Source organism: Primulina eburnea, chromosome 6 (genome assembly GCF_022965805.1).
Source record: "Primulina eburnea isolate SZY01 chromosome 6, ASM2296580v1, whole genome shotgun sequence".
NCBI lineage: Eukaryota > Viridiplantae > Streptophyta > Magnoliopsida > Lamiales > Gesneriaceae > Primulina > Primulina eburnea.
In genome coordinates this window covers 31,789,924-31,817,921 of record NC_133106.1, presented here as the reverse complement: position 1 = coordinate 31,817,921, position 27,998 = coordinate 31,789,924, and the positions used below count along the sequence as shown (strand labels likewise).

At 35.2% G+C, this 27,998-nt stretch overlaps 4 protein-coding genes across 6 annotated transcripts; 2 read left to right on the top strand and 2 right to left on the bottom strand.

Annotated features, from left to right (window-relative positions):
• Positions 1–12: 12 nt before the first annotated feature.
• On the top strand, positions 13–11,948 carry LOC140834288 (uncharacterized). The gene is made up of 11 exons (XM_073199073.1): positions 13–277; positions 711–994; positions 1,114–1,308; positions 4,597–4,943; positions 6,454–6,745; positions 7,692–7,850; positions 8,087–8,452; positions 9,248–9,313; positions 9,444–9,492; positions 9,892–10,015; positions 11,671–11,948. Exons 1-11 carry the CDS (start codon positions 25–27, stop codon positions 11,747–11,749), a joined length of 2,214 nt encoding a protein of 737 aa, XP_073055174.1. The 5' UTR covers positions 13–24; the 3' UTR covers positions 11,750–11,948.
• A 290-nt stretch (positions 11,949–12,238) lies between these two features.
• Positions 12,239–17,075, bottom strand: LOC140834289 (uncharacterized protein At1g32220, chloroplastic-like). Of its 2 annotated transcripts, none has more exons than XM_073199076.1 (7): positions 16,763–17,075; positions 15,140–15,242; positions 14,961–15,049; positions 14,749–14,804; positions 14,111–14,257; positions 13,238–13,363; positions 12,239–12,930 (listed from the first exon to the last, which is right to left on the bottom strand). In XM_073199076.1, exons 1-7 carry the CDS (start codon positions 16,870–16,872, stop codon positions 12,650–12,652), a joined length of 912 nt encoding a protein of 303 aa, XP_073055177.1. In that variant the 5' UTR covers positions 16,873–17,075; the 3' UTR covers positions 12,239–12,649. The 2 variants fall into 2 exon arrangements, with proteins under 2 accessions (XP_073055177.1, XP_073055176.1); XM_073199075.1 differs by having other exon boundaries at positions 15,140–15,245; positions 16,763–17,073.
• A 1,587-nt stretch (positions 17,076–18,662) lies between these two features.
• Positions 18,663–22,990, top strand: LOC140834287 (dolichol-phosphate mannosyltransferase subunit 1). Its single transcript, XM_073199072.1, has 9 exons — positions 18,663–18,791; positions 18,881–19,018; positions 20,608–20,707; positions 20,809–20,842; positions 20,928–21,004; positions 21,758–21,783; positions 21,857–22,021; positions 22,104–22,218; positions 22,803–22,990. Exons 2-9 carry the CDS (start codon positions 18,918–18,920, stop codon positions 22,905–22,907), a joined length of 723 nt encoding a protein of 240 aa, XP_073055173.1. The 5' UTR covers positions 18,663–18,791; positions 18,881–18,917; the 3' UTR covers positions 22,908–22,990.
• On the bottom strand, positions 22,887–26,785 carry LOC140834286 (protein DETOXIFICATION 16-like). Of its 2 annotated transcripts, none has more exons than XM_073199070.1 (7): positions 26,430–26,785; positions 25,076–25,620; positions 24,851–24,937; positions 24,703–24,759; positions 24,084–24,322; positions 23,803–23,921; positions 22,887–23,110 (listed from the first exon to the last, which is right to left on the bottom strand). In XM_073199070.1, exons 1-7 carry the CDS (start codon positions 26,703–26,705, stop codon positions 23,012–23,014), a joined length of 1,422 nt encoding a protein of 473 aa, XP_073055171.1. In that variant the 5' UTR covers positions 26,706–26,785; the 3' UTR covers positions 22,887–23,011. The 2 variants fall into 2 exon arrangements, with proteins under 2 accessions (XP_073055171.1, XP_073055172.1); XM_073199071.1 differs by having other exon boundaries at positions 25,076–25,616; positions 26,430–26,568.
• Between the last annotated feature and the right edge of the window lie 1,213 nt (positions 26,786–27,998).

Sequence of the window (27,998 nt, the reverse complement as noted above, 5' to 3'; positions counted from 1 at the left end):
TATTTAACTATGGCACTATCGCTAATGACCAAATGCACTTCACTCCCCCGCCACAGCTTTCGATCCTCGTTTTCTTCACCTCGCAGAAGAAGTTTCAGTGTATTATCTTCATTGACAATGGAACCTCCATCGGCGAAGAAAGTGAAGCATGAGATGGAGATGTTTGGGGACCTCAGGGTCGACAATTACTATTGGCTTCGTGACGACTCTCGCTCCGATGCAGAGGTTCTTGCTTATCTCAAGCAGGAAAATGCTTTTGTCGATCATGTCATGTCTGGTTCGTGCGATCCATTGTTTATGTTCTTTAAACAAACACTTGCTATTCGTTCTTATGGTCTGATGTTTTTTTAACAAAAAAAAAAGTAATTCTTGGTGTTCTTCTTATAATGCTTTGGAGAGATAGGCTGATTATTCCAGTGTGTCTGACTGTTTGTTTAGGTGGGGTTTTTGTTCAATGGAGAAGAATGAATAAAATAACTGAATGTCGCTAATCATCTGGAAGCCTTTGTATTTCTTTGTTCGCATATAAGAGTATATTAATATTATGAAAGCTTCTTCCGAAGAAGGTCAATTTGATTCTGAATCCAAACTTTTTGGGATATATGGTTTAGGTTTTTTTGATAGTTGGGATGAATTCGGTTCCATTAACCTATTTTTGTGTTGGTCTTTTCATATCTGGGTTTATATCTGTTTGATTTCTTCTTGCTCAGGAACCAAACAATTAGAAGATCAACTATACCGTGAGATAAAAGGTCGGGTAAAAGAAGACGATATATCTGCTCCCTTGCGTAGGGGATCTTACTATTACTACAAAAGGACCTTGGAGGGTAAAGAATATGCGCAACATTGCCGCCGCCCGGTTGCTGATATTGGCAGACCTGCTTCTGTTCATGACACGATGCCAACTGGACCAGATACACCTCCAGAACATGTCATTCTTGATGAAAATGTCAAAGCTCAAGAACATGGATTTTATGTCATTGGTGCTTTCAAAGCAAGATCTCCTTAATTTTTCATCTATGTTTTTCATTGAGTTTCAGCTTTGTCCTTGGTTGCAGTTTTTCTTCTGACTGTCCCCCCTTCTTTCTCATTTTTCTGAAACATTGTCTTCAGGTTAGCCCAAACAATAAATTGGTAGCTTATGCAGAAGACACTAAAGGAGATGAAATCTACTCAATTAATATCATTGACGCCGAGTCTCAAACACCTGTTGGGAAGCCTTTAGTTGGAGTTACATCACAAATTGAATGGGCTGGTGACAATGCTTTACTTTATATTACTATGGATGAGATCCTCCGTCCTGATAAGGTAAGCATTTAAAGGCTGATTTTGTTATGTGGAAATATTGGTGAGTTATGTTACTCATCACTCTTAATGACCCCAACAAATTTACTCCACCATAAAAATAAAAGTTTCTCTCTTTTTTTTATCCTTATATGCAAATTTATAAATTTTAGTCACATCATACTGCGTGCCCGAGCAAATCAAGAAAAAAAACAAGTATCATATGAACCTAGCACCATCAAAATATGCGACACAATTAATCTGGAAAACTAGTAGTAGTCGCTGGGAAATATAAATATATGCATCTAAGTACAAAAACTTTAATCCTGAACAAAGCACGGTCCACATCTGGTACAATATCTTCAAAGGTCAAGTTATTCCTGGCTGTCCAAATAGCATAAACCATCGCAGTGAAAGCAAACATATGAGCTTTGTTGATGATAGAGGGGCGATATATGCACATTTTGAACCATTCGAGGGTAGCTCTAATGCTAGACATTGAGTAATGAATATGAACCAAAATCTGATCCTTGCTCCAAAACTGTCAACAAAAGTTGCATTAAAAATAAAAGGGATCAATAGATTCATCACAACTAGAGCAAATAACACAACTTTTGTCCTGAACAAAAAGAAGTTTGTCCTTAGTGAGAAGCTTTCTTTTGGCACAAAGGCATAAAATGAATGCATGTTTTGGCAGCACTCTAGAACTCCAAAAAGCTGCTGGCCCGAGCAATCGAGACATAGGCAAGGCGGGAGTACTGAAGAAGATATGAGACTGGCCAGAAGAGCCTGAGAACCATTCAGCCGTTAATGAGGTAGCATCAAGAAACAACAATATAACCATTTTTTTATGGGAAGTATTTTCTTCGTTAACGGTGATCCACATGCCTCGGTTCCCAGTGCCTAAGGTCCATATTAACAAGGTATGTGCAATGTATCCACTTGACTCAAATAGAGTCATTTTTTGAGTAAATATCCCAAAGAACACTACACAACATCATCTCATTTCAAATGCGAAGATCCCGAAGACCTATATCCCTTGCGCTCTTAGGTGAACACAAAGATTGCCAAGGGATAGGAGGGAGCTTAGAGTTCCAAACAAATCCGCCACAGATTGCATAACATTTATCAATAATACCATTAAGGATGGGCAAAATAGACACCCAGAAGCACTCCACGCCCTGAAGAACATATTGGATGAGATCGATTTTCCCCGCATAAGAGTCTTGTGTGACCAAGCGCTCATCTTTCGAATAAGAATATCACTATGTGTGCCGTAATCAACGGATCTCAGTTTTACAGTGGCAAGGCGGATCCCAAGGTTTCTCTTTTTTTCTTATTGCATGCGGCCTGCGTTGGTGTAACTTGTTCTCGCATCACCTATTTTTAAAACGTCCATGTAAAAATTATCCGCCAATTGTGTTGAGACCATGAAATGCATGGGCGCTACCTCCATTTTACTCTAGGAAAATATTGCAATCCTAAAGAGTCCACCAGCTCACAGTTCAATAGACATGTCAAAACAAGCTATCTTTTTTGGCGGGTCGAGAAATTACCAACCAACCCACCTATTTTAGGTGGCAGGCCTGTCATTTTGGTGGGTTGGGAAATTGGCAACCTGAGCCACCTATTTTATATGGCAGGCGCAGGGGGTTTAGGCCATTTTGACATTTCTAGCGTTCGATAGTAAAATAGTTTGGCTTTTTGGTAGATTATGCTCCTATTTCACGTGTTTGTGGGGAACCAGACTATGGAGATTTGGTATTGATTGTTGTAATTACATGTTTAGAAAATGAAAATGTTTTAGAAGACATGGAGAGATGTTATTGGCCTATCTACTTATTCTTGCTCTGATTCATGATAGGTCTTATTTGGGTTTGTCAGCCTTCTATTATAGAGAAGCTATCCTGAACGAGTTCCCATTCTGCAGATAATCTTCCACAGTTCCACCTAATGTACTGATTCTTCTAGTTGATTGATCCTCAGACAGGCCTGAACAACTATGAAGGATAATTATAGGTAAGGAAAATTAAGTGAAGCCAAAAACTCTGAGATAGTTATAGGTAAGGAAAATTAGTGAAGCCAAAAACTCTGAGGATAAAGTCATCCATTGAAAACAAAATCCATTACCAAGAAAGTAAGACAATTTTTATTGGCTAATCATTTTGATGCGTCAAACTTCAGTTAGCAGTTAAAAACTTGGCATATTCCCAATCTGAGTGCACTCTTCACTTGTTGGAGCTTGATATTAATTGGTTCAAATGATTGGAATGGCCAATGAGATAATGGTAGATTGAAATAATAATTATTGTGCAGTATCAAATGCTTTTATTTAAATACTTATTGGGGCGCATATAAAATGCCTGAAGTCGACGTTTGTTTCTCCCAATGGAAGCATGATAGGCCCTGTTTGGTTGGGCTCAGGAGTTCATCTCAAAGCCCAATCATCGCATGGCTACGAGATTAAAATATCTTTATCCACCTTTTTCCCATACTTTTACCTACTCTTACTGCATATTTCAAATTAACTATGTCAAAACATAAAAATTGCAAATTAATTATTTTCTCTCTCTACTTTTTATGCCAAGCATTATACTATTTCCTTTTTTACGCATCAAATCATCATTCAAAATTTTATCCAATCGTTATCTCAAAAAAAAATATTAATTTTTTTAGTTTAGTCACATTGAAAGCTCAACCAAATACCAACAAAGCAGGTCCCTTTTCGTAGGGCTGTAAAAAAGAATAAATCTTAAAAGAACTAATAATGAAAAAAGGGCACTTCTATTTGATCTGGAGAGTGGTAGGCATTGGTGGATGTAGATGAACAGGAAAAGAGAGCCTGAGGTTTGATGATTGGATGCAAGCAGGGATGTTGGTGTTGACAAAGATTTTGTTTGAGGGTATAAGAGAGCTGAAAACTTCAAGTGGGAATGGACCAGGGGTGGAGAGCTGTGGTCACAAGTTGGCGGCGGACATGTATTGGACAGGTCTTTAGGATAATACGGCGATGAGGTTTGTAGGACTTTGATTTGTTTCCGAATTTCTGAAACTGAGCCTTGTAGCCTAGTGATGGAATTGGGGATTCCAATATTTAAATGAGAAACGAAAACTGAAAAAAAGGGGACGCCTTGCATGTATTCAGGAATCGCAATTTGTTTAGCCATACAAAACATAAACATGGCGAAGGAGCCTCGCTTCCTTAATGCAAAACATAGATTTTTCCTGACTGCTTTACCTAAAACCAAAGTAACAGCTCATCTGTTTGTTTTTAATAATTGACATCTACTCACCGTGTATTAATTTTGGCAGGTTTGGTTACATAACCTGGGGACTGAGCAATCTTCAGATTCTTGCCTGTATCATGAAAAGGATGACAGATTTTCTCTAGATCTTGCTGCTTCTGAGAGCAAAAATTTTCTGTTTGTTGCATCTGAAAGCAAAATGACAAGATTCGTCTTTTACCTTGACATTTCAAAACCTGAAAATGGGCTAATCATTTTGACACAGCGTCTGGATGGCATAGAGACATCCGTAAGTCATCGTGGGAATCATTTCTTCATTAAGAGGAGAAGTGAAAAATGTTATAATTCTGAGTTACTTGTTTGCCCACTGGATAATACATCAGATACTACAGTAATTCTTCCTCACCGGTCAAGGTAATAATACAGATAGTCACAACTCTTTATTCAACTGAACCATATGCTTGAAATTTGTTAATTTCTAAGTTTCGTACAAAATAACTATTGAATTAATTGCTAGCTGATTGCATGGTCCTCTAGTTGAGTTTTAGACTGTGTACATCACTAAAATCTAAACTCTAGTTGAGAAGAAAAAAAAAGTGAAACACCTCAAAAGTTGTCAATTGGATGACAAAAAAAGTTAGAATTTCTGTTGTAATGACATAACCAGTATCCTGTACAAGGTAAGTTGTGTTCAGCGTCATATTTTATGATGAAGTAGGGAAAAGGGTTGTTGTTCTCGCTGATTATTTCTGTTTACCTATACTTTGCAGTATCAGTAGGATAGAGTAAAAATGCAGGTGGGGTGGTAATGTTGGTCACTTCACAATAAACCCAAAAGCAAGCATGCAATTTATTAAACTCCACTTGAACCATCATGAGTGCAGTAGTGCACATTTGTGTGTCCTAAAGTTTGTGCACATGCTCGACCTGCAAGCAGCCATTGATAGTGGAGTTTGAGCAGCTGCAGGGGTAGAGCCTTGGAAGTCTTACCCCAAAAGGTGAGAAACAATTGGTGAGTCAACAGAGGCTCATGGTGATGCAATGCCAGTCGTCCCCTAAATTTCAATTGTGGCATAAAGTTCTGTAATGAGTGACTGGGCATTGACGTAATTCTAATGACGTGAGGCCATGTCTTACCTTTTGTGCACGATGCAGAAGCCTTGGATCTACTTTTCGTTATTTGGTGCATGGGCTGTTGGAAATTTGTCTGTTAATTCCTCTTTATATTCTTAGGCACTTAAGTTCACATGCTTAGACACAACACATTCAAATAACGCTCCTCAAACAAATAACACTTCGCCATAAATTGTCACCAACATTGGATTGATCACTATGGCATTTTTTCTTGTGAAGGAGGCTGCATCTTGCTATATATTATTAGATGCGTTTCATTATGATGATCATGACTAGGAACACTCTAATTTGAAGTCTCCTACTTGATAAATGATTTTAATGAACTAGATAGTGTACACAATTATTGAGCTTTTTCAGTAAGTGTACTAATTGTTCAGGAAGTATTAGTGATGCTTAAGACTTGTTTCATCTAAACTAATTATGAAAGCGAAGAAGGTTAATTTATTTACTTTGAGAAATTAAAATGGTTACAGGATGACAGTTGAATTTGATTTTAATACGGTTTATGTATGTTATAAGGTACATGGACATTGTCCTGTTGTGACAAAATTCTTTTTATTATACACACGAGGTCGTTTTCAATACACCAAGATAATGGAATTTCCTTTAATACTAAGTTCATCTCTAGTTATAGTTTTGATTTTTCCATGGGAATTATATTAAACGAATGCGTTAAGTTTTATTCATTCTGTTTTCATGTTTATTGAGTAGATCATGAACCATGCCAATGCTGTTCCATTCAGTTTCCTGGTGCTGATGAGCTTAATTAATAATTTTATGCTTTGACCAGTATAAACATTCAGGAGATCCAACTCTTTAGCAATCATCTTGTGGTTTATGAGCGTGAAGATGGTCTGCCCAAGATAATTATTCATCACCTTCCAGCTGTTGGAGAGCCACTTGATAGACTTCAAGGTGGTCAGACTGTGGATTATGTTGATCCTATATACTCATTGGATCCCTTGGAGTCTCAATTCTCTTCCAGTATTTTAAGGTTTCATTACAGCTCAATGAGGACACCTCCTTCTGTTTATGAGTATGATATGAATTCTCGCATTTCAGTTCTCAAGAAGATAGAAGTGGTGAGTTAGCGCACATGACTGTTACAAAAGCTATGACTCTAAGTTTCTTTTTACACATAATTTTTGGCTTCTCGTTTCCATTTCCATTCACACAATTTCTTACTTTTTTCCTTTATTTGAAATTTCATTTTCATTTGTTTCTCCTATAAAAAAAAATAGTTTAAGATAAAAATGAATCTCGTCATTCATGTTTGCATCACTTTGTCAGTTTGTCTATTGGGGGCCTAGATGATCTTTGGCCCGTACCACGCCTTCAACACTCCATTACCCAATATGCAGCTATTTCACACTACTTAGCATCTCCGTTTCTGTCTGTTCAGCTAGTTCAGCCAAGTATACCTTTACTTGGAAATTTCTCTTGCCTGCTATTATTATATATGCTAGTCTACAGTATCCGAATATTACAATGCTCTAATAAGCTCTTCTATGAAGTGCTATTTCAATTCATTGAGTTCTTGTTTGGGATGTAATATCAGATCTCTTATATTATATTATCATAGAATTAATTTTGCAGGCACAACCCAATTTTCTGTTGGTAGTTGGTACTGCTAAGTCTATGCTCAGGCTTTTTAAAGAGAATTCTGAGGCTATTACTGTTGAATTATGCGTATAACATTCTGTTCCGGGATGCTTTTCTTGAATGTGATCACTATGAGATCTATTCTGGATAATCTGACTTCTCTAACTTAACATGGGCATCATTAGCTTGAGACAGACTGGCATTATTTGAAGAAAAGAATACCCAAGGTTTTTATACTCTCAAAGTGATTATTGATGGATCTATGTACATCACTAATACAGTACTACTTTACATCCATTTCTTGGTTTTGGCTCATTTTTATTTTCATTTTATTGCTCGATGATATAACTTTTGATCTTTTAATAAATACTTTTGAAGCTAAAAAGGTAAACCATGAATGTTATAAATAATTGTGTTCTGATTCAGGTCTTAGGAGGCTTTGATTCTGCAAATTACATAACCGAGAGACAGTGGGCCACTGCTCTAGATGGTACTCAAATACCCATATCTATGGTTTATCGAAAGGATCTAGTTAAGTTTGACGGCTCAGATCCATTACTTCTTTATGGTTATGGTTCCTATGAGGTAATAAATTATCTTATTGAGAAAATGTTTTATGTGAAATGAAATAAATTGCTGCATGACAAAGGTTCTTTCACAATTTTGACATTACCTGTGTATTTAATGCTGTGGTTTTCCGTCCATGGATAAAACTGTAAAAAGTTCGTGTTATTCCAGTGAGCAGCAATGACTTTAGTCTTTTCATGAAACCTCTAGTTGCATTTTCATGGTTTTCTTCTTACAGCTACTAGTTTGAATAGGTATGTATCGATCCATATTTCAAGGCATCAAGGCTGTCTTTGTTAGATAGGGGTTTCATTTTTGCTATTGCCCACATCCGTGGAGGTGGTGAAATGGGCAGACCATGGTATGAAGATGGTAAACTGCTCAGGAAAAAAAATACCTTCACAGATTTTATTGCTTGTGCTGAATATTTGATAGCAAAGAAGTATTCTTCTGTGGAAAAGATTTGCATTGAGGGAAGAAGTGCTGGGGGTTTGCTAGTTGGTGCTGTTCTTAACATGAGACCTAACCTGTTTAAGGCTGCTGTTGCTGGAGTACCTTTTGTTGATGCTTTGACCACGATGCTTGATCCAACTATTCCCCTTACGACTTCCGAGTGGGAGGTCAGTTTAGTTTTCGTGGTTTCCTATTCTTGACTATAGTCTGAGTAATGGTGTCCGTGAATGGTTCTTCAATTCTTCTAAAAAATGGAATAGTTGGAATTATAGGTATAGTCCTCACCTGGAAATTTCATTTAAAACCATGTTCATGAATAATCCTTCTTGTTCATTCTTCATTGGTACCTCTACAAGTTCTCTGAAGTTAATCTCGCGAAGGATTAAATCCATGAGCAAAACAGGAAAAAAAAAAAAAAATCTGTACACCCCTCTCAAAAAGCTCTATCAAAAGCATTTATTCGAATTCCTCACAATTCCCCCCATTACATTTTACCTCATTTTTTTATCTCACTTGTTTTTGGGTGACTGCTTTTCTAGACTCCTTTTTGGACTTTCCTCTTGAAGATTTTGTATTTAGGGGTGACGAGAGAAAATAAGCCCAACCTTCATGGAAAATAAGTTTTCATTTTGATAATTCATGAATTTTTTTGGACTAAGAATTGATTGAATTTACATTTCATTTGGGAAAGCCATGTTGTTAGACTATGACATAATTTCTTGTCTAAGCATTTCTTCTCTATCTCCAAACAATAATTACTTATGCGTCATAATTCTTAAATTATAGCAAAGTTGTAAGTTCATCTACATAATTTCTTGAGGCAAAGTTGTAAGTTCATCTACAACTTGCTACTAGAATATTAGAACATTCTAGAATTTAGCGAGATATTATGGTTCAACAAGTACAGCTATGCACTGCAAATAAAGTGTGTTTGCTCTTGCTTGTTTCTTTTGTTACCACAGGAATGGGGAGATCCTCGCAAAGAAGAGTTTTACTTCTATATGAAGTCTTATTCCCCAGTAGACAATGTGAGTACCGTATCATTCTGTTTTTATGTTTCTGTGTTGTTAAAGGAAATATGTTTCATATGATTTATCTTTCGTTTGTCAAAGATAAAAAGATGTTGGTTGTAGGCTTAAAGGTGACTTACTTTTATAGGTCAAAGCACAAAATTATCCGGCTATTCTTGTAACTGCTGGACTAAATGGTAAGTTGAGAAAATGCTTACCTTTCTATTTCTGCCATGGAATGGAATCAATTACTTATTTTAGCTTCCATAATAAGTTAAAAGCAGGTAGAGGGGTGGTTCAAATGTTTTCATCTTAATCACTCTCTTAACTTTTGTGTCTCTTATGATTCTCTGTTAGAACACATGTATATGGATGATTTTCATGACCATGATATTTATTTAGCTAATGTCAGTCTAGCTGTATCTAACCTATACAGTTCATTGTCTGTCAAGGTTTGCTTGATTTGGTATGTTCTGTATGTTGTTCATGCTATCTAAGTCGCTTGTACAATGAAGACGTGTATGATGGATTCTGTTGCCTGTCAAACAAAGATTCTTAATCTTCTGAAGTAACATCTGAGCATTTTTCCATGACAGATCCAAGGGTTATGTACTCAGAACCAGCTAAATTTGTTGCTAAGTTGAGAGAGATGAAAACTGATGATAATGTTCTGCTGTTTAAATGTGAACTTGGTGCAGGGCATTTTTCAAAGTCTGGAAGGTGATAAACTTTTTTTATTTTTCATTTTTCATTTTCAATTTCTTTGGTGCATGAATATGAGTTTTGTTCCAACATCGGATTTTCATCTCAGTTATTAGAACTCTCATAACTTTTTAAAAGCGCTAAATCAGAATCTGGGCATTTGGAGAGTATATGTGAAAGGAACATTTATTCACATCTCAAGTAGAAGTAGACAACGTCACTTTTGCAATTGACTGTCATGGCATCTTGTTTATGATTTCTAGCACTGCCCATCATATGTTTATTGCAAATATACATGTGGTGTTTAGCACAAAAGACCAACTCCTGAGGAAAATTCATGTTAATTGTTGTGGGACCTCATATAGTTTTAATTTTAAGGCTTAAAATTCTACTTTTGTGTAACCATTCGTTTATGTTAATGTATGCGGTTGGGATAAATCAACCGGTCAAAAACATAGTTTCAAAACAAGCTATGTCGTTCCTCTAGACAAATAAATTAATTATAAAGTAAAATATGGCAAAACATGTTCTTGAACATCATTCTAAAAATCATAAGAAAGAGACAATATCACAAGTGAGCTGGGCCTGACATTTGGTATCAGAGCTAGTGTGTATGGACGCTGCACGTTGTGACGCGTTTTAAAGCCTTGAGGCCTCGAGCCAAAGCGGACAATATCACAAGTGGGCTGGACCGTGACATTTAGTATCGGAGTCAGTGTATGTGGACGCCGCACGTTGTTACGCGTTTTAAAGACCTCGGGCCAAAGCGAACAATATCGCAAGTAGGCTGGGCCGTGACATTAGAAATCAAAACAAAGATAGATGATATTTCTACGTCCCTGAATGCCGCCCCCTCTGTCTTCGTACCAAGATCTCTTGCTCTTCAATGTCATTTTGAGTCTCTCCGCTATTCTCTCCTCAAAAATCTCGAGAAGCCCTCTTTTAAATTTGTCTTAGTCGTCTTTTAAAACCTAGTATACGAAGTTTCCTAACTCTGTTCTGGTTGCCCCTGGATGCGTAGGTGCGCTGATGGTTCGACTTTCACACTTATAGTTTGCCGAAGATGATGAGGCGGTCTTGCTTATGTTTCTTCTTTGGAGCCATCTATCAAACACCTAGCAGGCAATTGATCCACGTGACCATCGGCACCACCAACCCACACTCCCTCAGACTGAATGCTCCAAATTCACACAAGCGACAATCAAACAACTTCACCCAATCACAATACCCGTGCCTCTTCCATAGAGCACCCGCGCTACCTGGACGCGGGTGAGCCTGCTCTTCAAATTTTCTTCTATATTTTGACATCCGTTTTCTTCTTTTCCATACTCTTGCCTGAATTCTTACAGCCGACAAAACATACACCAAAACGTATAATATTGCTCGAAAACTAACATAAGTCAAGGCAACTACTAACATAATGTAAGTGCTAAAATTGCACTTATCATTTTACTTGTGCAAAATATAATTATTTGGAATACGGAGATTGAACTAAAATGCTGTTTGTTATCAATAATTGAAGGTTTAAGGTTTGAACTGTATAGTCCTCGATCCTATTCATATCCCGAAACCTGATTTATTTTCATAGTCATCGATCATATTCCTATCCCGAAACCTGATTTATTTTTATCTTATTTTATTTAAATGAAAATTTGTTTATTTTTGTGATGCAGATTTGAGAGGCTCCAAGAAGAAGCATTTACACATGCCTTTATTCTCAAGGCTTTGAACATGGTTCCAGCGCTACCTTAGCTAATAATTGCCTTAATTCTCTCTTTAGAGGCTCAGTTAGAGTAATTCATTGTTTACAGAAGGAAAATATTAGATACCACTAATTTAAACTAAAAGGAACATTCATTTTCTTCCATTTGAGATGTGAGCTTGGATTGATTTTTTCATGCATTGTTCGCTTGTTCATGATTGTAGAATTTCTCCAGAAACGATTTTTGGCGTCCGCCTCATATCTTGTCAGCCGATATCGAGAGTAGTTTTGCAATTGTTTCAACTATTTTACGTGTTCTCCGCAGAAATATAAATTGCGACATCTAAATCTTTTGCAAAGAAGGCACATCTATGTTTGTCATTGAGCAGTTCCCTTTGAACTGAGCAACTTTTCCTCCGTTTATGTTTAGCTAGTAGTACATACACAGTGGGGAGGATTTCAATTATCTATATCATTTGTTATGAATCATTTGACCAAGTTTATTTTCCAGTAGCTTCAGTATGTCGGTCTCATCGAGCTGCCATGGGAAATATTTATCGGATATGATCGTGCAATAAAGTATTAATCTTGCTATTGTTCAATAATTTATGTTGTACATCTGATGTCTAGCAGACGATTATGTTTTTTCTTATACTTTAATAAGGCCCACGGCTTGCCAGCTCAGTCTCCAGGGACCATTTTCTCCTGAATTAGATGATGTCTGGACTTGACTTGGTTAAACTTCCAACCTATGGACCTTTTGAGTCTGATAAAGTAATATTTCCGAGGTCCTTGAACAAAACGAATGTTACTTCGGAACCAGCGTGAATGACTTTTGGTTTAAAATGGTATGACTTGCGGTATTATAAACCTCAATTGCATGAAGTCCTAACTAGAGAAGAGAATATGGCCTTTCAAACAGCTATGACCTTTCAAACAGCCAGCAAATTTCAAACCTTGGCTGCTGCTGCTGCTTCCTTGATTTGCTCTATTGTGAAAACGCCAAAGAAATAGTCGTCTCTGATAGCATTTACCACAGCTAAGGCAAGATTGTCTACGCTGACTGGCGGTGCCAAAAGTAGATCAGAGGCAGGCAAAGAGTTCAAAGGTTTGGTGAAGTTTCCAATAGCCGATAGAAATTTCTCCAGTGGCTCGCCTATCAAGTCCAGGGGAATCTCAAATCCATCAACCATTCTCTTCCCATATATAAAACCCGGTCTGAAGACAACACCTGCCGAAGTTACAATAAAACATTGGAACGTATATAACAAAGAATAAGTGCAACATCAAGAAAAGAATGCCATGCCCTCCCAATTAGCGGTTCATTTATTTAAACTTCAGCAGTGTATTTGGCATCCTTCGTAAAAAGATAAAAAAAATTCAAAGGTGTCACAGTATTCAGTATATCGCGGTAAACTCGTCTTATTTTGGCTTTAATTTCCAGCGGCATACAAACAAAATTTTTGTACTCACAGATGAAAATGGTGGGGTTTGGGTTTGGGCAAAATTGATAGAAATGCAAGTGTCTCAGATGTTACCCGATGATGGATATTTGGAAAGAACCTCAGATTCTGCTTTCCTCTTTCCAGTGAAGTAACCGGATGTAAGTAGAAATGACGGTAGATTATAATCATGAACTGATATCAATATGAACTTAGGGATACCTGCACAGGAATGAGAATAAACTATTGATTTTGAGTAAAATGAAAAGATTCTTGGTTTACATGACATACAGATTTGAGCTTACTCCGGTTTTATTACTAAAATTTGTTGCTCTTTACAATTTTTTTTTAAATATGAAATGAAAATGTGTAGGAATAATTTCTTGAGAATACACTTAAAAAACACTCGGCATAAAATGAAAACATGCAGTTTTTTATCACGATGAATAGAGACTATGAACAGACTATCTACCACTAAATCATAACTAATCCTAGATAATGCAAAGAAAACCAGAATGTATTTCAAAGGTCAGCTAGGGCAGATGCACTTCTAATAAATTTATTTTAACAGCCCTCGGATTTAAAACATTGAGAAACAGGTAAAATAACACTCGCACCAGCAAACAAAAAAACTTAGGACAAATTGATTGCTACAATAATCCAACATTTGGCAATTAGATCACCGGTACTATACAAACTATGTCATACACGATATTATAGATGATAAGTAGGTGCATACAATATTGAGCACATTTGTATAGTTTAGATACAGCTAGACATAGCAAGCAAAACATTTAGCAACTAGCAAATGTACAAGGAAAACAAGCTCATTGCTTCTCAAGAATCATCCGAAAAAAAAAAAGAATCATCCGAAAAACAGTCCATAGCTTCAGAATATCAAATCAGAACCAGATCAAAAAACTATTCGCACTCGGAATACCACAGCAAGAGAAACGAATAATTCCTCACCAAAATTTTTAGCAGCATTTACAGCCAAGACATTAGCTTCGCCGTTGATCCTTAGCATTTGTTCCTCGCTGCCAAAACCTCCGAGTGTAGAAACAACTGCAGTAGCCCCAGCCAGCACTTCATCCCAATTTACATAGAAAACATCCCCTGTTTGATTGAAGAACCAATTCAATTCTTAAACAGCTTTAATGAGGTATTGCTTGTATTCAATGGGTTTATAGACAGTGCTGACAAATGTAGCAGCCATATATTCCAACTTGTTTTCTAAAGGATTCCAATTTTTAAATACAAAGGAAATTGAAGGTGGTTTTTCACACAGAAGATTCCAAAACTGTCATTAAATTCTAGTTCCGAGAATTAAAATATGAAAAGGGATGTTGTCAATCTTCGATTTATTTTCCTGCCTGTCACTCAACTAATGCTCTTCATAGAATCATAATAATCCAATAAGAAGGGTTTTCTTTGATACCATAAAATATGAAAAGAGATGTAATCAATCTTCTGTTTATTTGCATGCCTGTCACGCAACTACTACTCTTCTTTAATGCCAATATTACTCGCAAATAAGTATCACACTTTTTGATATAGCAAACATATATGCAAAATGTGCATATCATACAAAGCAAAAAAGCACCTGCCTGTCACCCAACTAACTTGATCAACCCACGAGCCTGAGTGAGAAGGACGCCCTGACCTGGGATAAGGATGAATACAGCAGCATAATGTAATCAATCATGTAGTAAAACCACCCATATTTAAAGAATAATTTGGCACAAACTGCAGCTTAGGACTTTACTTTTCATAAAAGTTATAAATCAGTAATTAGCTTCATAAAGAGACATCCATGTACCTGCTAACACTAATAACTTCGATTCCCTTTGATATAGCAGCCCTACATATAGCTGTACCCACGAAGCCACTGCCTCCTAATACTACAATCTGGTAATAAAATGGATAGTGACAGCTTTGTTAGATAATTAGCGGAACAGCAAGTTTTAAGTAGCAATAAGATTAATCTCAAGGCCATACTTTCTCAGTCTTAATATCAGCCAAGACATCAATCGTACCAGCAGTAGCATCCTTTATGCTACTAGATTCTGCATAACTGCATTTGACACCAACACTGAAAGGGCTACTATAAAGAGAAAAAAACCACTGTCATCACCATTATCACCAAAATGTCAAACAAGTCAATAGCAGCTATCATGATAAAATTTGATAAGACCATACATTTTCCAAAAATTGACAAAAAATATTGGTTCAGGATTGCAATAATAAGTTTACAACCCACAGCTGGTCGTCCTATTGCGGTTCTATTTTCAACTGGTTACCCAGGAGTGAAGTAGGTGTTGGATGAGATTTATTCACGAATATCTGCTAATGTCCCATTTGCCAGTTCTTGCTGTCTTTTTTGACAAACCTACAGCCGTCTCCGGTTTTGTTACTAGAACTTGCATGTGTTGTCTATACTCAGTCAACTAGTTCACTCATTTTTTTGAAAGAGAGAGAGAATCCACAATGAGAACAACGATCAGAGCGCCTATCACATCCAATGCCAATAATTGAGGTTATGTTCTATAAAAGGAAACAACAAGATCAAAGATGATGATACAATCACATACCCATCAGCGAGGTTGTTACAAACTCATTAGTCTACCTTCATGAATGAAATACTTGCAACCCTCGTAATGCACTGCCTGGTTATTTGATTTGTTGTTAATTTCATATTTCGACCTATTGATATATTGGAGTTGATTTTCCTAACCAAATTGTAAAATAAGGTGTTGAATGAATAGTGTAATGGGTGATAGGCACTGAAAAATATTGCTATCGTGGACAAGGAGAAATTATGTTTTAAATAAGCCTAGGCGTTCTGCATGGACACAAGCAAAAGCAAGGAAATTCAATGTTTTAATTTGGATTTGGTTCTGTTGACACGTGATTCGACAGACACAGGGGCTAACACGAGAAAACATGAGATTTGCAGTTTTTGTTCTGCAAAAAAGATAGGTTATGGCGGGCCAGCTGTAGGAGCAATAAGCCTCTGAAATGAGTTACAAAACCATAGCTAGGAGTGATATCCATATTGAGTTGTGCTACATGTGACAGCATGTTTCGTAAATGCCAAATGGTTTTGATGGTCGTGGTTCACATCGTTGCAGACCCTGTGATGTACCGCATGAGCCTATGAGCCTCATAGAGAGAATGGAAGTCATAAACCTCGTGTCCCGGACATCCAGAAAACACCAAGGCCCCATAAATAGAGTTATCCGCATTAACAAGGTGCACCCCCTAAAGCTAGAGCTTAATGTCACTTTTTCAAACACTCGCACATGAAATAGCATAAAAATTTTCCATTTTGAGTTATGCCAAATGTATGATCACTACATAATTAACCAGCTCGGCGATGGACGAATAAACAGCCGAGAAAAAAAGTTAGTCACTGACCACCACCACCAGCAACATCACTTAAAAAAAGAGAGTGATTTGTTATTTTTTCCCGTTTTCCTTTAAATTCAAAATCAAAGCTACAAAAGATCAAGCATAATCCATGGGTTCCACTGCTACTCCATACCCAACTCCGCCAAAAAAAAAAAAAAAAAACTAAAACCAAACAAAAAAAACGAAAACAAGAGCCCAGCGAGCACAAACCGAGAGGAAAAGAGCCTCGGAAAATGTGACGCACTGGATGAGGGAAAAAGGGTCCTGCTCGGTTGTGCTGAAGCTGCGGAAATGGAGGCCCCGCAGGAGAATGACGTCATCCCTTCAATGGTGTTTTCTTCGTGCGTGAGAGCCAATTCAAGAAGAAAGGTGGCTGATTTTTTCTACACTTTTCTGGACAGAAATTGATGTATGATTCCTTTCAAACAAACAATTGTGGTGCTGCTCTTGCGATGTGTTCTCTCAAAACAAGAAATAGTTTTATATTGAGATATACATTTGCTCTAATGATTCAGCCCCACTTAAATTTTTTCTAACATCCTATATCCTATATGTTCATGTTCATATTCATATTCATATTCAATAAAAAAAACTTGATATTTTTTTAGAACATCTAACCAATTAAATCTATTTAATAAATTATGTAAGACAAACTCTTCGAAAAAATATTCTTTAAGAAAACCGAAAATATAATAATCATGGATCAAACGATCACTTGTTTAACTGATTCAAATTTGGTGTGACGAGACCTTTAACTCTACAAAATGATAAATCAACCAATCTAAAGGCTCAATAACAACTAATTTATCAATTTTTATTGGTACATTTTCAAATATAGTTGTACAAAATAATTTATTTGTATATTAAATTTGTTATAAAATAAAATAGGCTTTCATTTTAGAAATACAAAACAAAACGAAATAGGTACATTATAAATTATAGGTAGGATTAAATTTTAATTTTTACTTTTTATCTATTAAATTTGAATTTTTACTAAAATTTTATTTTATATAGTTTTTATCCGTGTATATATATATATGTGTTGAGAAATTTAAACTGTCTATTCGGATAAAAACTAAGTTATACTAGCACAATAATATTTTTGAGTTAAAATTATTATTTTTACAACCAAATTTATGTCTTTTAGACATGTAGTTTTTGTTTTTCAGGAAAAATCTTATTATATGTCTCGCAGATTAAATTTTGCTAGACTAATCGCTAATCTGATACAGAAAAAAATAATTATTTATATATCATTTTTTTTTAAAAACAAACATGCAACATATCTTTTAACGTTGTCGTTTTATCATAAAATTTATAATCGTTTAAACTAAACATTTGAACATATTAAAAATTCATATATATTTAATGACATTTTAACCTCAAAACCTTTAAAATAACATTTTTACATTTTAAATCATAAACATATAAAATTTCCTAAATATTTAGGATGTGTTTGCTTGGGTGGATTAAATAAGGATGGATTAATAGTCAAATATTTATCGTTAAAATTTTAAGTTGTTTTAATAATCATTTTGACCCGGTTTAAGATCCAATTCCATAAAATTGGATCTTAAACCGGGTCAAAATGATTATTAAAACATCTTAAAATTTTAACGATAAATATTTTACTATTAATCTATCTTTATTTTATCCACTCAACCAAACACACCCTTACAACATCATTTTAACATATAAAAATCCATAAACATCCATAACTATAGAAAAAATCATATTAGCACATAAAACAACATTCAGGACACTGATATGACGTTTACTAATTTCTAGGTGTAAAATGATCGTTTTACCCCTAGATGTAAAATTTTACGTTTTTTATTTTTTCTTAATTTCATTGGTTCTAACATGTCCCAAATAATTATTTAAGCTTACATGAAAAATATTATTTTTCATTATAAAATAGATCAGATATATTGTCTCATAGATATAGATTCAAAAGATCGTATCACAAAACGCTTACATGTATTTGAAATTAATTATTTATCCGTAAAATATGCTGCCAAACATATTTAATTATTTTCAAAAAATATTATATAGTAACGTTTCAAAAAATATTATATAATATGGAACTTTATGTACAAAAATAGAGGAAGTAATTAAATATTATCAATAACATAACTGATCAAATAATGTTTCATATAGTTAAGGAAAGGTTAAATATAAATTAGGGCATAAGTGGACTTACGATCTTTCGAGACTTTCGCAGTATCCTAAAATCTAGGTTTGGATCCGATAAATTTTAAAATTCCTAAATTTTCTGCTTTCTTGTAAATTTTGAAAATTAAATTAAGGATTTTGATGCGTTTCTAGGGTTTTAATGGGACTGATCATATATTAGGTCGTGAAAATGGACGAAATGGAGAAGAACAAGTACAGTATAATTGTTCCGACTTACAATGAACGCCTCAACATCGCACTCATCGTTTACCTCATCTTCAAGCATCTTCCGTACGTACTTTCTGTCCAATTCTTCTCTTTTCTCTGCTCGATGAGGGTTTTTTTTCCTTAGAAAAATGCAAACAAAATATTATGTTACACATTAATTTTGGCAATTTGATCGCAATTGGAAGTTGTCTATAAGGTTTGTGTTTTTGGAATTTTTTTTGCTGATTTATTAATGTTCGTCTTTAGGAGCGCTGAGGTTGCAATCGGGTTTTCATTTTTTATGTTTGTGGTAATCAATGCTCGGAAAAACGTGAATGTCGTCTCTACAATTGGTGTCGATATGCCTGATTGGCATTTGGCAGCTCTAATTTTTGGATCTCAAGCATTGATTGTGGAGACTTTTGCATCAATGATGCTGTAGCAGAACTAGTTACCAGTATTTGGTTCCAATTTTAAGCTCACTTTGGATATAGATGGTTGTAGGTTTCCTTTAATTTTACCGATGTTATAGACATCTGATATTCAAACTTCCAAGTGCAGGAAGTCAATACAACAAGGCTCCTTTATTTTCAATTTTAATGATCAAATTATTAAGTTGATAAAATAATTAATTGCCACCACCTTGACATGCAGCATAATTTCATGTTAGATACATACACACATCCAAATGATGCTCCAAGTATCACTTTTTAATATTTTCTGGAACTGTAGTGCTTACTGTAAGTCGGATCTCCACTAATTGGCAATCACAAAGTGATATTCACCATAATCATGTTGCTTTGTGCATATTCAAAGTTATTCTGTCGTGCTGTTTTTATTTTATGAGTAATACAAGGGAAGTTGTAAATATTGATTGTTTAAAAGCACCTAAAAATCAATGAATGCCAGTCGTCAAGGACATAAGCCCATAAATTTTATTCAAATTTTTTAGTATTCTCCTTTGTTTGTTTTCTTTCTCTCTCTTTTCTGTTCTTATGGTTCCAAATAGATTATCTATGTATTCTTTTTCTTGAAGTTTTGTGGTATCCGCTACAGTTACCAACAAGTGGACTTTTGTTGGACTAGGAAAAAAAAGGTTGATTCTGATGAGCTAATATGTAAATTTACTGGCAGTGCAATATTTAATTAGCAACAGCACTTTTATCCAGGCAATATAAACTATGAGTAATGAAGACTGAAATCTTCGAGTTAGTTACCAATAACTGTGTGGCTCTTCATCAAGTCTAATTCATTCTCTTGCCGCCAAGACATGATTTAAAAATTCATAGAATACAGTAAAGATGATAAAAATTAAGCGGTATCATAACACTTTTAATTAAATGGGAGCTTATTCTATTGTTATGCAGATGCACTATATGTGATGATAGCCAACTGCTTATCACTTCGTATGTTTTTCATGGTTACTTGACATTGATCTGGTAGCTTTAATATTTAATTAATAATTGGGTTTCATAAATAGAATTTGCAGTTGTGATCTTGAAATTTGTCACTCTATTCCTTCTATGCCCTTGCCCATTTCTTCGACATGAAATAGAAGAATCCTAGGTCCTTAATCTACTTAGAAGTTTTCATTTCATATTCAACATTTTTTTAATCTTCCTTCCTCAAATTGACTTTGTCAGTGTTGTGACTCTTTTGTGCTTCCCGATCAGGAATGTTAATTTTGAAATAATCATAGTGGATGATGGGAGTCCGGATGGAACTCAGGAGATTGTCAAACAGTTGCAACAAGTGTATGGGGAAGATCGCATTGTAAGTTTTGAGAAATCAGGTCTCCATCTTTGCAGTTATTGATTTATCATGATTTTAGCTTAATAGCTTTACATTACACTCATGGAGCTCTGGTGCTGCAGTTATTGAGACCTAGACCTAAGAAGCTTGGCTTGGGTATGTTTTGGCTTCTTCTATGTTTAGAATTTCCATGAAGTTTACCTCTGGAAGTTGTGGCCTAGACCTTGACGATTTTTTTCAGGGACTGCTTATGTGCATGGGCTGAAGTATGCCTCAGGAAATTTTGTAGTGATAATGGATGCTGATTTGTCTCACCATGTAAGTTTACCCTTATAAAATAGCAATAATTGTAAAAAGAATAGCGTGGATTTTTTATATCATTTGACCTTATGATATGCTCCTCCGTCGCAATTTTATAGATCACCTTTCCTTTTTAGTTTGTCCTTAAATATATAGGCATGTTCTATGTTTAGCGATATTTTTCTATTCTTCTCCTTATATACCCTTGTTTAATTTGGGGTGTTGTAATTAACCAACTATTAGAAAGATAAAAAACCATTAATATAAACACTCATTAAATAAGGGTAAAATTGGAAAGTTGTTTGTTAATTGCAATGAATTTCTTGATATGTGTGGGGAAAAAGGCTATATAATTGGGACAGAGGCAATAGTATTATTTGGTGTTCCATAAACCTATGTTTCTACACACACGCAAAGTGATAACATATTTTATTGACGTGTTCTGCTGATTGACATGAGAAGAAATTTTTTTTGGCAAGATATTCATACTTCCAGATTCAGAGTGATATATTGTCTGATAATGTGAAGAATAAAACATAAAAGGGAAAAGAATAAGTTTTTTAGAAAGGAAAGTTAATCTACCTGAGGTCTAGTCAGATGAGTAGGCAAATGTCATTGGGATATTGCCTGTTATAATTCAACTTAGGGCAGCTTTTGTTTAGTTTTATTTTGGAATGGATTTACAGCAATGCATTTTGTTTCAAATACTTTTTGATGTATGTAATCTTAGTGTGTTACTGAAATGTGTTTTCTTTTGGCGCTCTTCACCAGCCGAAATACCTTCCAAGCTTCATTAAGTAAGCAAATTTAAGCAAATTCACAGATTCTTGCGGTGCTGGTAGTATCCTTTCTCAGAACCTTTTTGTTCAGGAAACAGATGGAGACAGATGCAAGCATCGTCACTGGAACTCGATATGTTAAAGATGGAGGGGTGCATGGATGGAATCTAATGCGTAAATTAACAAGCAGAGGAGCCAACGTCCTTGCACAAACTTTTCTCTGGCCAGGCGTATCAGACTTAACTGGCTCTTTCCGGTACCTTACAATTATCTGAATAACAATCAATATCTTCCTTGCATATGCAACCACATATTTGATATTACCCTTTCTTGTGCAGACTCTACCGGAAATCTGTGCTTGAAGATGTTATAAGCTCTGTTGTGAGTAAGGGTTATGTTTTCCAGATGGAGATGATTGTTAGGGCTTCGAGAAAGGGTTACCAAATTGAAGAGGTAATTATCTTATGTAATTAATTAATTTATTCATATAGCTGGTTCATATAAATTATTTTATTCATGCATTTCTTTTCTTTTATTTTTTTCACATGACCGTGAATTGGTGATATGCAATGATTTTAGGGCTAACACACTGATTTCTGAAACGAACTTGGGTTGAACACACTAGTTGAAATCTGGAAGTAGAAAAAAGGGGGGAAAGAAGAAGAGGAGGGTGCTTAACCCTGGCAAGATTAGTCAAAGTCGTAGGGCAGTGTCAATTCTTGGTAAGGATTTCATTGAGAGGGAATTAACTCTAGCTAGGGATCAGAAGATTCACAACACAATGTTAAATCTTGGCAATTATTGAATCTATGAAAACAGCAAGGACTTTTGAGTTGGCAACGGATTGTACACTAAAACTTAAATGATTTAAAATGTCCAATTCCCATTTCAGAAATTAGAATGATTGCAAACAAGATTCACCATTGTTGACTGAATTACATCGATTATTCTAGTTGTCGAGCGTCTAAACCTTTAAATATCAAGGCTTTTTATGTTTAATAACTTGGTTCCGTCATGTTCCTTTGATGTTTCTCCAGGTTCCTATCACTTTTGTTGATAGAGTATATGGAAGCTCGAAGCTGGGGGGATCGGAAATTGTAGAGTATTTGAAGGGACTTCTTTACCTTCTGGTGACAACATGAAATAAATTAGAATACTCACTTTTATACTTTCAATAACTCATACAGAAGCTTTAGCAAATTTATAAATTTTTGCTTTAAACTTATATGAATATATTCCGATCAAATCAGGAATTTCTCACATTTTCCCAATCAGTCTTAAGGTTTACAATAACAAGTATCAAAGCTTGAACAGCAAGTCCGCAGATGATCCCCATCCAAAGTCCCTGATATTCATAAATTTCCGTTCAATGTTTCATTATAAACGATATATACTTGTGCATATGTAAACTCATGAACGGAGCCAGAAAAAAGAGGTTGAAGGGGCAAATGTTAAAAATTTTAGGGGGCAAGTGCAAGTTTTAAGAGGAGGAAAGTGAAGTAAAATAATTACGTCTAACATTTTACTCTATAAAAATAAAAAGCGAAGAAGAAAGTGAAGTAAAATAATTATATCTAACATCTTATTCTAGACAAAAACTTGTGTGAGACGGTCTCACGGGTCGTATCTGTGAGACGGATCTCCTATTTGGGTCACCCATGCATAAGTATTACTTTTTATGCTAAAAGTATTACTTTTTATTGTGAATATGGGTAGGGTTGACCCGTCTCACAGATTATGATCCGTGAGACGGTCTCCCATGAGACCTACTCCTTATTCTATAAAAAAAAAGTCGAAGACGACCGCATCCACCGCCTTCCCCCCTTTGGCTCTATCCATGTGCAAACTCGAACTTCCACACACGCAGATTGCAGAAATCTTGGTGCCACTCGTGATTTAAAGTATTTTGAAAAATACATCTCTTAGGTAAAAAATTAAGAGATTGTAGTCGAAGATTTTTTTCAAGTATAGACAATGCACGTTTCTTGCTGTGTATCAACCCCTGCAGAAGCTCAACAAATAGAGATTGAAACTTACTATGCCTCCAATGTGAAAGATGAACGCGAAGAGCACAGCACAAGGTATCCCAACAACATAATAAGCTCCGAGATTTATGAACGCGCATAAATTCTGCCATCCACATCCTCTAGCAGCTCCTGAATTCAGTTGTATGTATCAATTAATCGATTTTCAAGATTATAGTATCACAACCATAGAAGATTTGATAAGAGGGAAGATGGAAATTGTTCCAAAAATATGGAAAGGCCTAGGCTTAAAGTTTCAAAGAAAATCTGCATAACTATCATTGGAATTTTTACCTGATAGCACACATTGAAAACCATCTATGAAATTTGACAAAGCCAAAATTGGCATGATTCTTGCAACATATGTGATCACTTCTGTTTCATTGCTGTATAGTTTTCCCCAAACATCTCTCACCAAAATTGTAATCATTCCAACAATGACACCCTCTGAAGTGGCAATCAATGCAGCGACACAAACTGCAAGTCGTGCACGTTGTGGCTGCTTGGCGCCAAATTCATTAGAAACTCTTGTGCTAAGATTCATGACCATCACATGCAAAAACAGAGTCACATTAAGAGATATGACATGGGGAAACAAAAGGCCAAATTGTAACTTTTCTTCAGAAAGCAAAATTTTCACAATGTCGCCCTGTTCAGAACCACCCTCGCTACACATTAGAGTCAATGGTACTCCCAAGATTTGCCTGAATATCTTCTCATGCTCCCCAGCCAATGAGCGAGTTGGAATGAATTTTTTTTTAAAAAAAAAACATCAAGTGCGTATGGCAATTTAGCTAACTTTATCACGGATAAAAACTAAATACCTGATTAGCTAAACTTTTAAATTGATCACATTTTCGTGTTCACTTAAATCTTGAGAAGTTAAGAAGTTGTACAGTACAGTGTAACTGACCTCACGGCACCACCAAGGCCAACCGAAATTGTATAAACCATCCAGCATGTATTAAGGCTATGGAAATAAACTCAACGACATGAATCAGTAATTGCACATAAATTGTTGTTCCAGTTATAAACTAGAAAATCAAATGAAAATTGCAAACCTTATTGATAATACAGATGTCTCTAATTTTGGATTTGGGAGTAAACCTGATAAAAGAACAACCATCTCAAATGACCAATACTCAAGGCTGCAAGTTCAAACAATGATTAGAAACATACATATAGTAAGAGAAGAAAGAAAGAAAACATCAGCAAATAAATGAAGTGCAGATATTTAGTCAGTGTGCACGTATAGCACTAGTGAGAGGGAAAAAACAGCTATATACCATATCATTATAGCCGAAGGAATGGAAAGCCTTAAAAAACCGAGAAGATCATGGCTGGCTTCTGCAGAAAAACCTGTGAAACTTTTCGAGAAAGATTTGGAGAACTTGATATACAAGGCCAACAAAATAACATTTACCCAATACGATATGGCATTTGCTAAAGCAGCCCCTTTACTTCCAAGCTCGAATTTGAACAAGAAAACCCAACACATTAAGATATGAAACAATGCCGTTAGTCCAGAGCTTATCATCATGGGAACCACAATGTTTTGCGTCTGCAGAAAACGCATGAGACATTGGAGGACACCATAGGCAAAGAGGCCCGGGATCATCCAACGAATGAACTCTCCTGCCCCAGATGAAATCTCCTTATCTTGGCCAAGAGTTGCAAGAATCAAGCCAGTGTTTAACCAGATAAGTGATAGGGCAATGCTTAAGGTTAAGAGGATCAAGATTGCTCTCTGCGTGTAAATGCCTAGCATGTGATACTGTTTGGCTCCATAGGCTTGTCCACATAGTGTTTCCAAAGCACTTGCCATTCCTAGCTTCAGAATTTGTGAAATGTGTATTGTGTGAGTGGTATAGTATAGAATGTAGTACAAAGCATCTATCGCCTAGTCATAGGTGAAGATCTGACGCTTAGGCTTTTATATGATACACAAATTTGAATTGTTGTAATGCTAATAAGTCGTATCTTTTAGAACAAATATAGTTTTATGCAGCACTTACAAAATGAGTGCTTTCTTTTTTTCCAAACAATGCAGCATAAAACTTTTCTCAAGCCAATAACTCTTGGTGCCCCCTTTTTTTTTTTTTGCATTAGTATGTTCTTTGAAAGCGGATGTGTTACTTATCTTGAGTCAGAAAAGAATAGAGACATTTGTTAAAGAACTATAAATTGATACCAACTAATCCCAATGACCATGAATTGACATATAAAGCAGACTCATCAAGGGATTCTAAGTAAATAGAAAGCCAAATCCAGTGACAGATAACCAACCAAAAATAAATAAGGAGTGATAGTTAAAGGCTTAAAGCCACCAGCCAAAATTGCTAACTAGTTATATTAAGCATGAAGGGCCCTAAATATGGTATGTTTTTACATTGCTTTCCAAAGCACTAAATTAAATCTGCATTTTCGTTTGCAGGAAAAGATAATTGGACCATTCTCAATAGTGTGATCATAACAGGTGGCAACAATGTAACTCATCTTTGAAGTGGATTAATGCATAAATCACATTTTTTTCTTCAACTTTGGCTCGTTAACTCGAGAATTTCACTAAGATACAACTTATATTGTACAAAACAAATTTATAATTTTAGAAATTTACCAGAAGATAGACAATACACGTACCAACACACTGTATCCAGTGACAGAGGCAAAAGAAGTGGCCATTGAAGCACTGGACAGTGGCAGTTCACCAAAGTGTCCCACAAACATCACTGAAATCACTTGCAAACAATACTGCAATATGTTCGCTGCTATTAGAGGAGCAGCCAATCCCAGCTGCTTCTTTCCTTCATCAACAAATTCACTAACATTAATGGGCTCTCTCTGAACTCCATGAGTGGTACTTGTGATTTCTCCGTTTGAAACAAGTAAAGGGTTTGATTCTTCTTCACCCATCATTTTAATTTTCTTGGTCTGGTTTTTAGCTAGTTTTAATCCTTTGCTTGATAAAGAACAACGTGAGGTGAAAAGGGATCAAAATTCATAACGTGAGGTGAAAAGGGATCAAAATTCATCTTACCAAAGAATTTAATAAATTTTATATTTGTTTGATCATCAATGATATGCATTATTCAATCATATTTGTTTGATCATCAATGATATGCATTATTCAATTAGAAAGTATCTATCAAGCTTAGCTTGTAGAAGGCGTCTGCCAGCGACAGTGGATCAAGTAATTCAAGAAAGTGGCTCCCACTAATGCAGAAGTACTTGTCAATTTGAAATATTCTGTTCGGTGGAAGATTGTCACTGAGTTTCATGCATTGCAATAAGATTATAAAACATTACGTATTAAAATCATGCAAGGGTGTGTTTGGATGATAAAATTTGATGGATCTGAGTTTCAAATCTCTACTTCAAATTTATTTAGGGGGGTGTATTCAACGTAGGAAATTTATTGACTTTTAATGACTTTTGTAGATTTTAAAAATCTAGAGGTTTTCAATCAAGACTTTTGCATACTCTATAGAAGTCTTGTGATATTCAAAATAGACTTTCATGGAGTTTTAAAAAGTCAAGTGGTATTCAACATTGACTTTTATAAACTCTATAAAAGTCTACATGTATTCAAATTTTCCATGGATTTTTAATAACTCCATGGAATTCATTGACATACAAACATTAAAGCCTAAGGTACAACTACAAATTATAAAAAATTGTATTTGGTTCACCCCAAAGATTTGAATGGATTTTTAAAACTTGTAACTCTCTCCCTGTCGCTTCACATCACATATCTTCAGATCTTCTCTCCTCTCATCTATTTCTATTACTCTCTCAAATTTTCGAAGTGTATCTCTATATATATTTTCATCTTTCTTTTTCAAATTTTTCATTTTTTGGCTGATTGTTCATTTAATAACTTTTTATTTTAATAACATGGGGAAATTTTGAATTATAGAATTGATTTTGTGATTTTTAATTATGATTTATACAAATTAATGTAATATTCAATAATAATAAAAGATGATCAAAAAAATGTTGTTTAATTCTTAATAATTGAATAGTTTCGTAACAACAATGATTTTTTAAATTCATTTTCGTATTTTTAATTAATATGTAAGCTAGGATATTTTTATACAAAATTATATTCACACAATAATAAATAATATTATTTTTACATTTATATTATCAATTTAAAAATAAGATTACATGTTAATCAATTGATGTATTTTAAAAAATTTACAAACATGC

Coding starts and splice junctions, on each gene's coding strand:
- LOC140834286 (XM_073199070.1), bottom strand. CDS start 26,705: ATGATGGGTGAAGAAGAATCAAACCCTTTACTTGTTTCAAACGGAGAA. Junction 24,760..24,850: donor ACATCTGTATTATCAATAAG/GTTTGCAATTTT, acceptor TTATTTCCATAG/CCTTAATACATGCTGGATGG. Junction 24,323..24,702: donor GGCCTTGGTGGTGCCGTGAG/GTCAGTTACACT, acceptor CATGAATCTTAG/CACAAGAGTTTCTAATGAAT.
- LOC140834288 (XM_073199073.1), top strand. CDS start 25: ATGACCAAATGCACTTCACTCCCCCGCCACAGCTTTCGATCCTCGTTT. Junction 7,851..8,086: donor ATGGTTATGGTTCCTATGAG/GTAATAAATTAT, acceptor TAGTTTGAATAG/GTATGTATCGATCCATATTT. Junction 9,314..9,443: donor CTTATTCCCCAGTAGACAAT/GTGAGTACCGTA, acceptor TTACTTTTATAG/GTCAAAGCACAAAATTATCC.
- LOC140834287 (XM_073199072.1), top strand. CDS start 18,918: ATGGACGAAATGGAGAAGAACAAGTACAGTATAATTGTTCCGACTTAC. Junction 21,005..21,757: donor ATGCTGATTTGTCTCACCAT/GTAAGTTTACCC, acceptor GCTCTTCACCAG/CCGAAATACCTTCCAAGCTT. Junction 21,784..21,856: donor TACCTTCCAAGCTTCATTAA/GTAAGCAAATTT, acceptor CTTTTTGTTCAG/GAAACAGATGGAGACAGATG.
- LOC140834289 (XM_073199075.1), bottom strand. CDS start 16,872: ATGACGTCATTCTCCTGCGGGGCCTCCATTTCCGCAGCTTCAGCACAA. Junction 15,050..15,139: donor CTGATATTAAGACTGAGAAA/GTATGGCCTTGA, acceptor TTTTATTACCAG/ATTGTAGTATTAGGAGGCAG. Junction 12,931..13,237: donor TTCCAAATATCCATCATCGG/GTAACATCTGAG, acceptor TAACTTCGGCAG/GTGTTGTCTTCAGACCGGGT.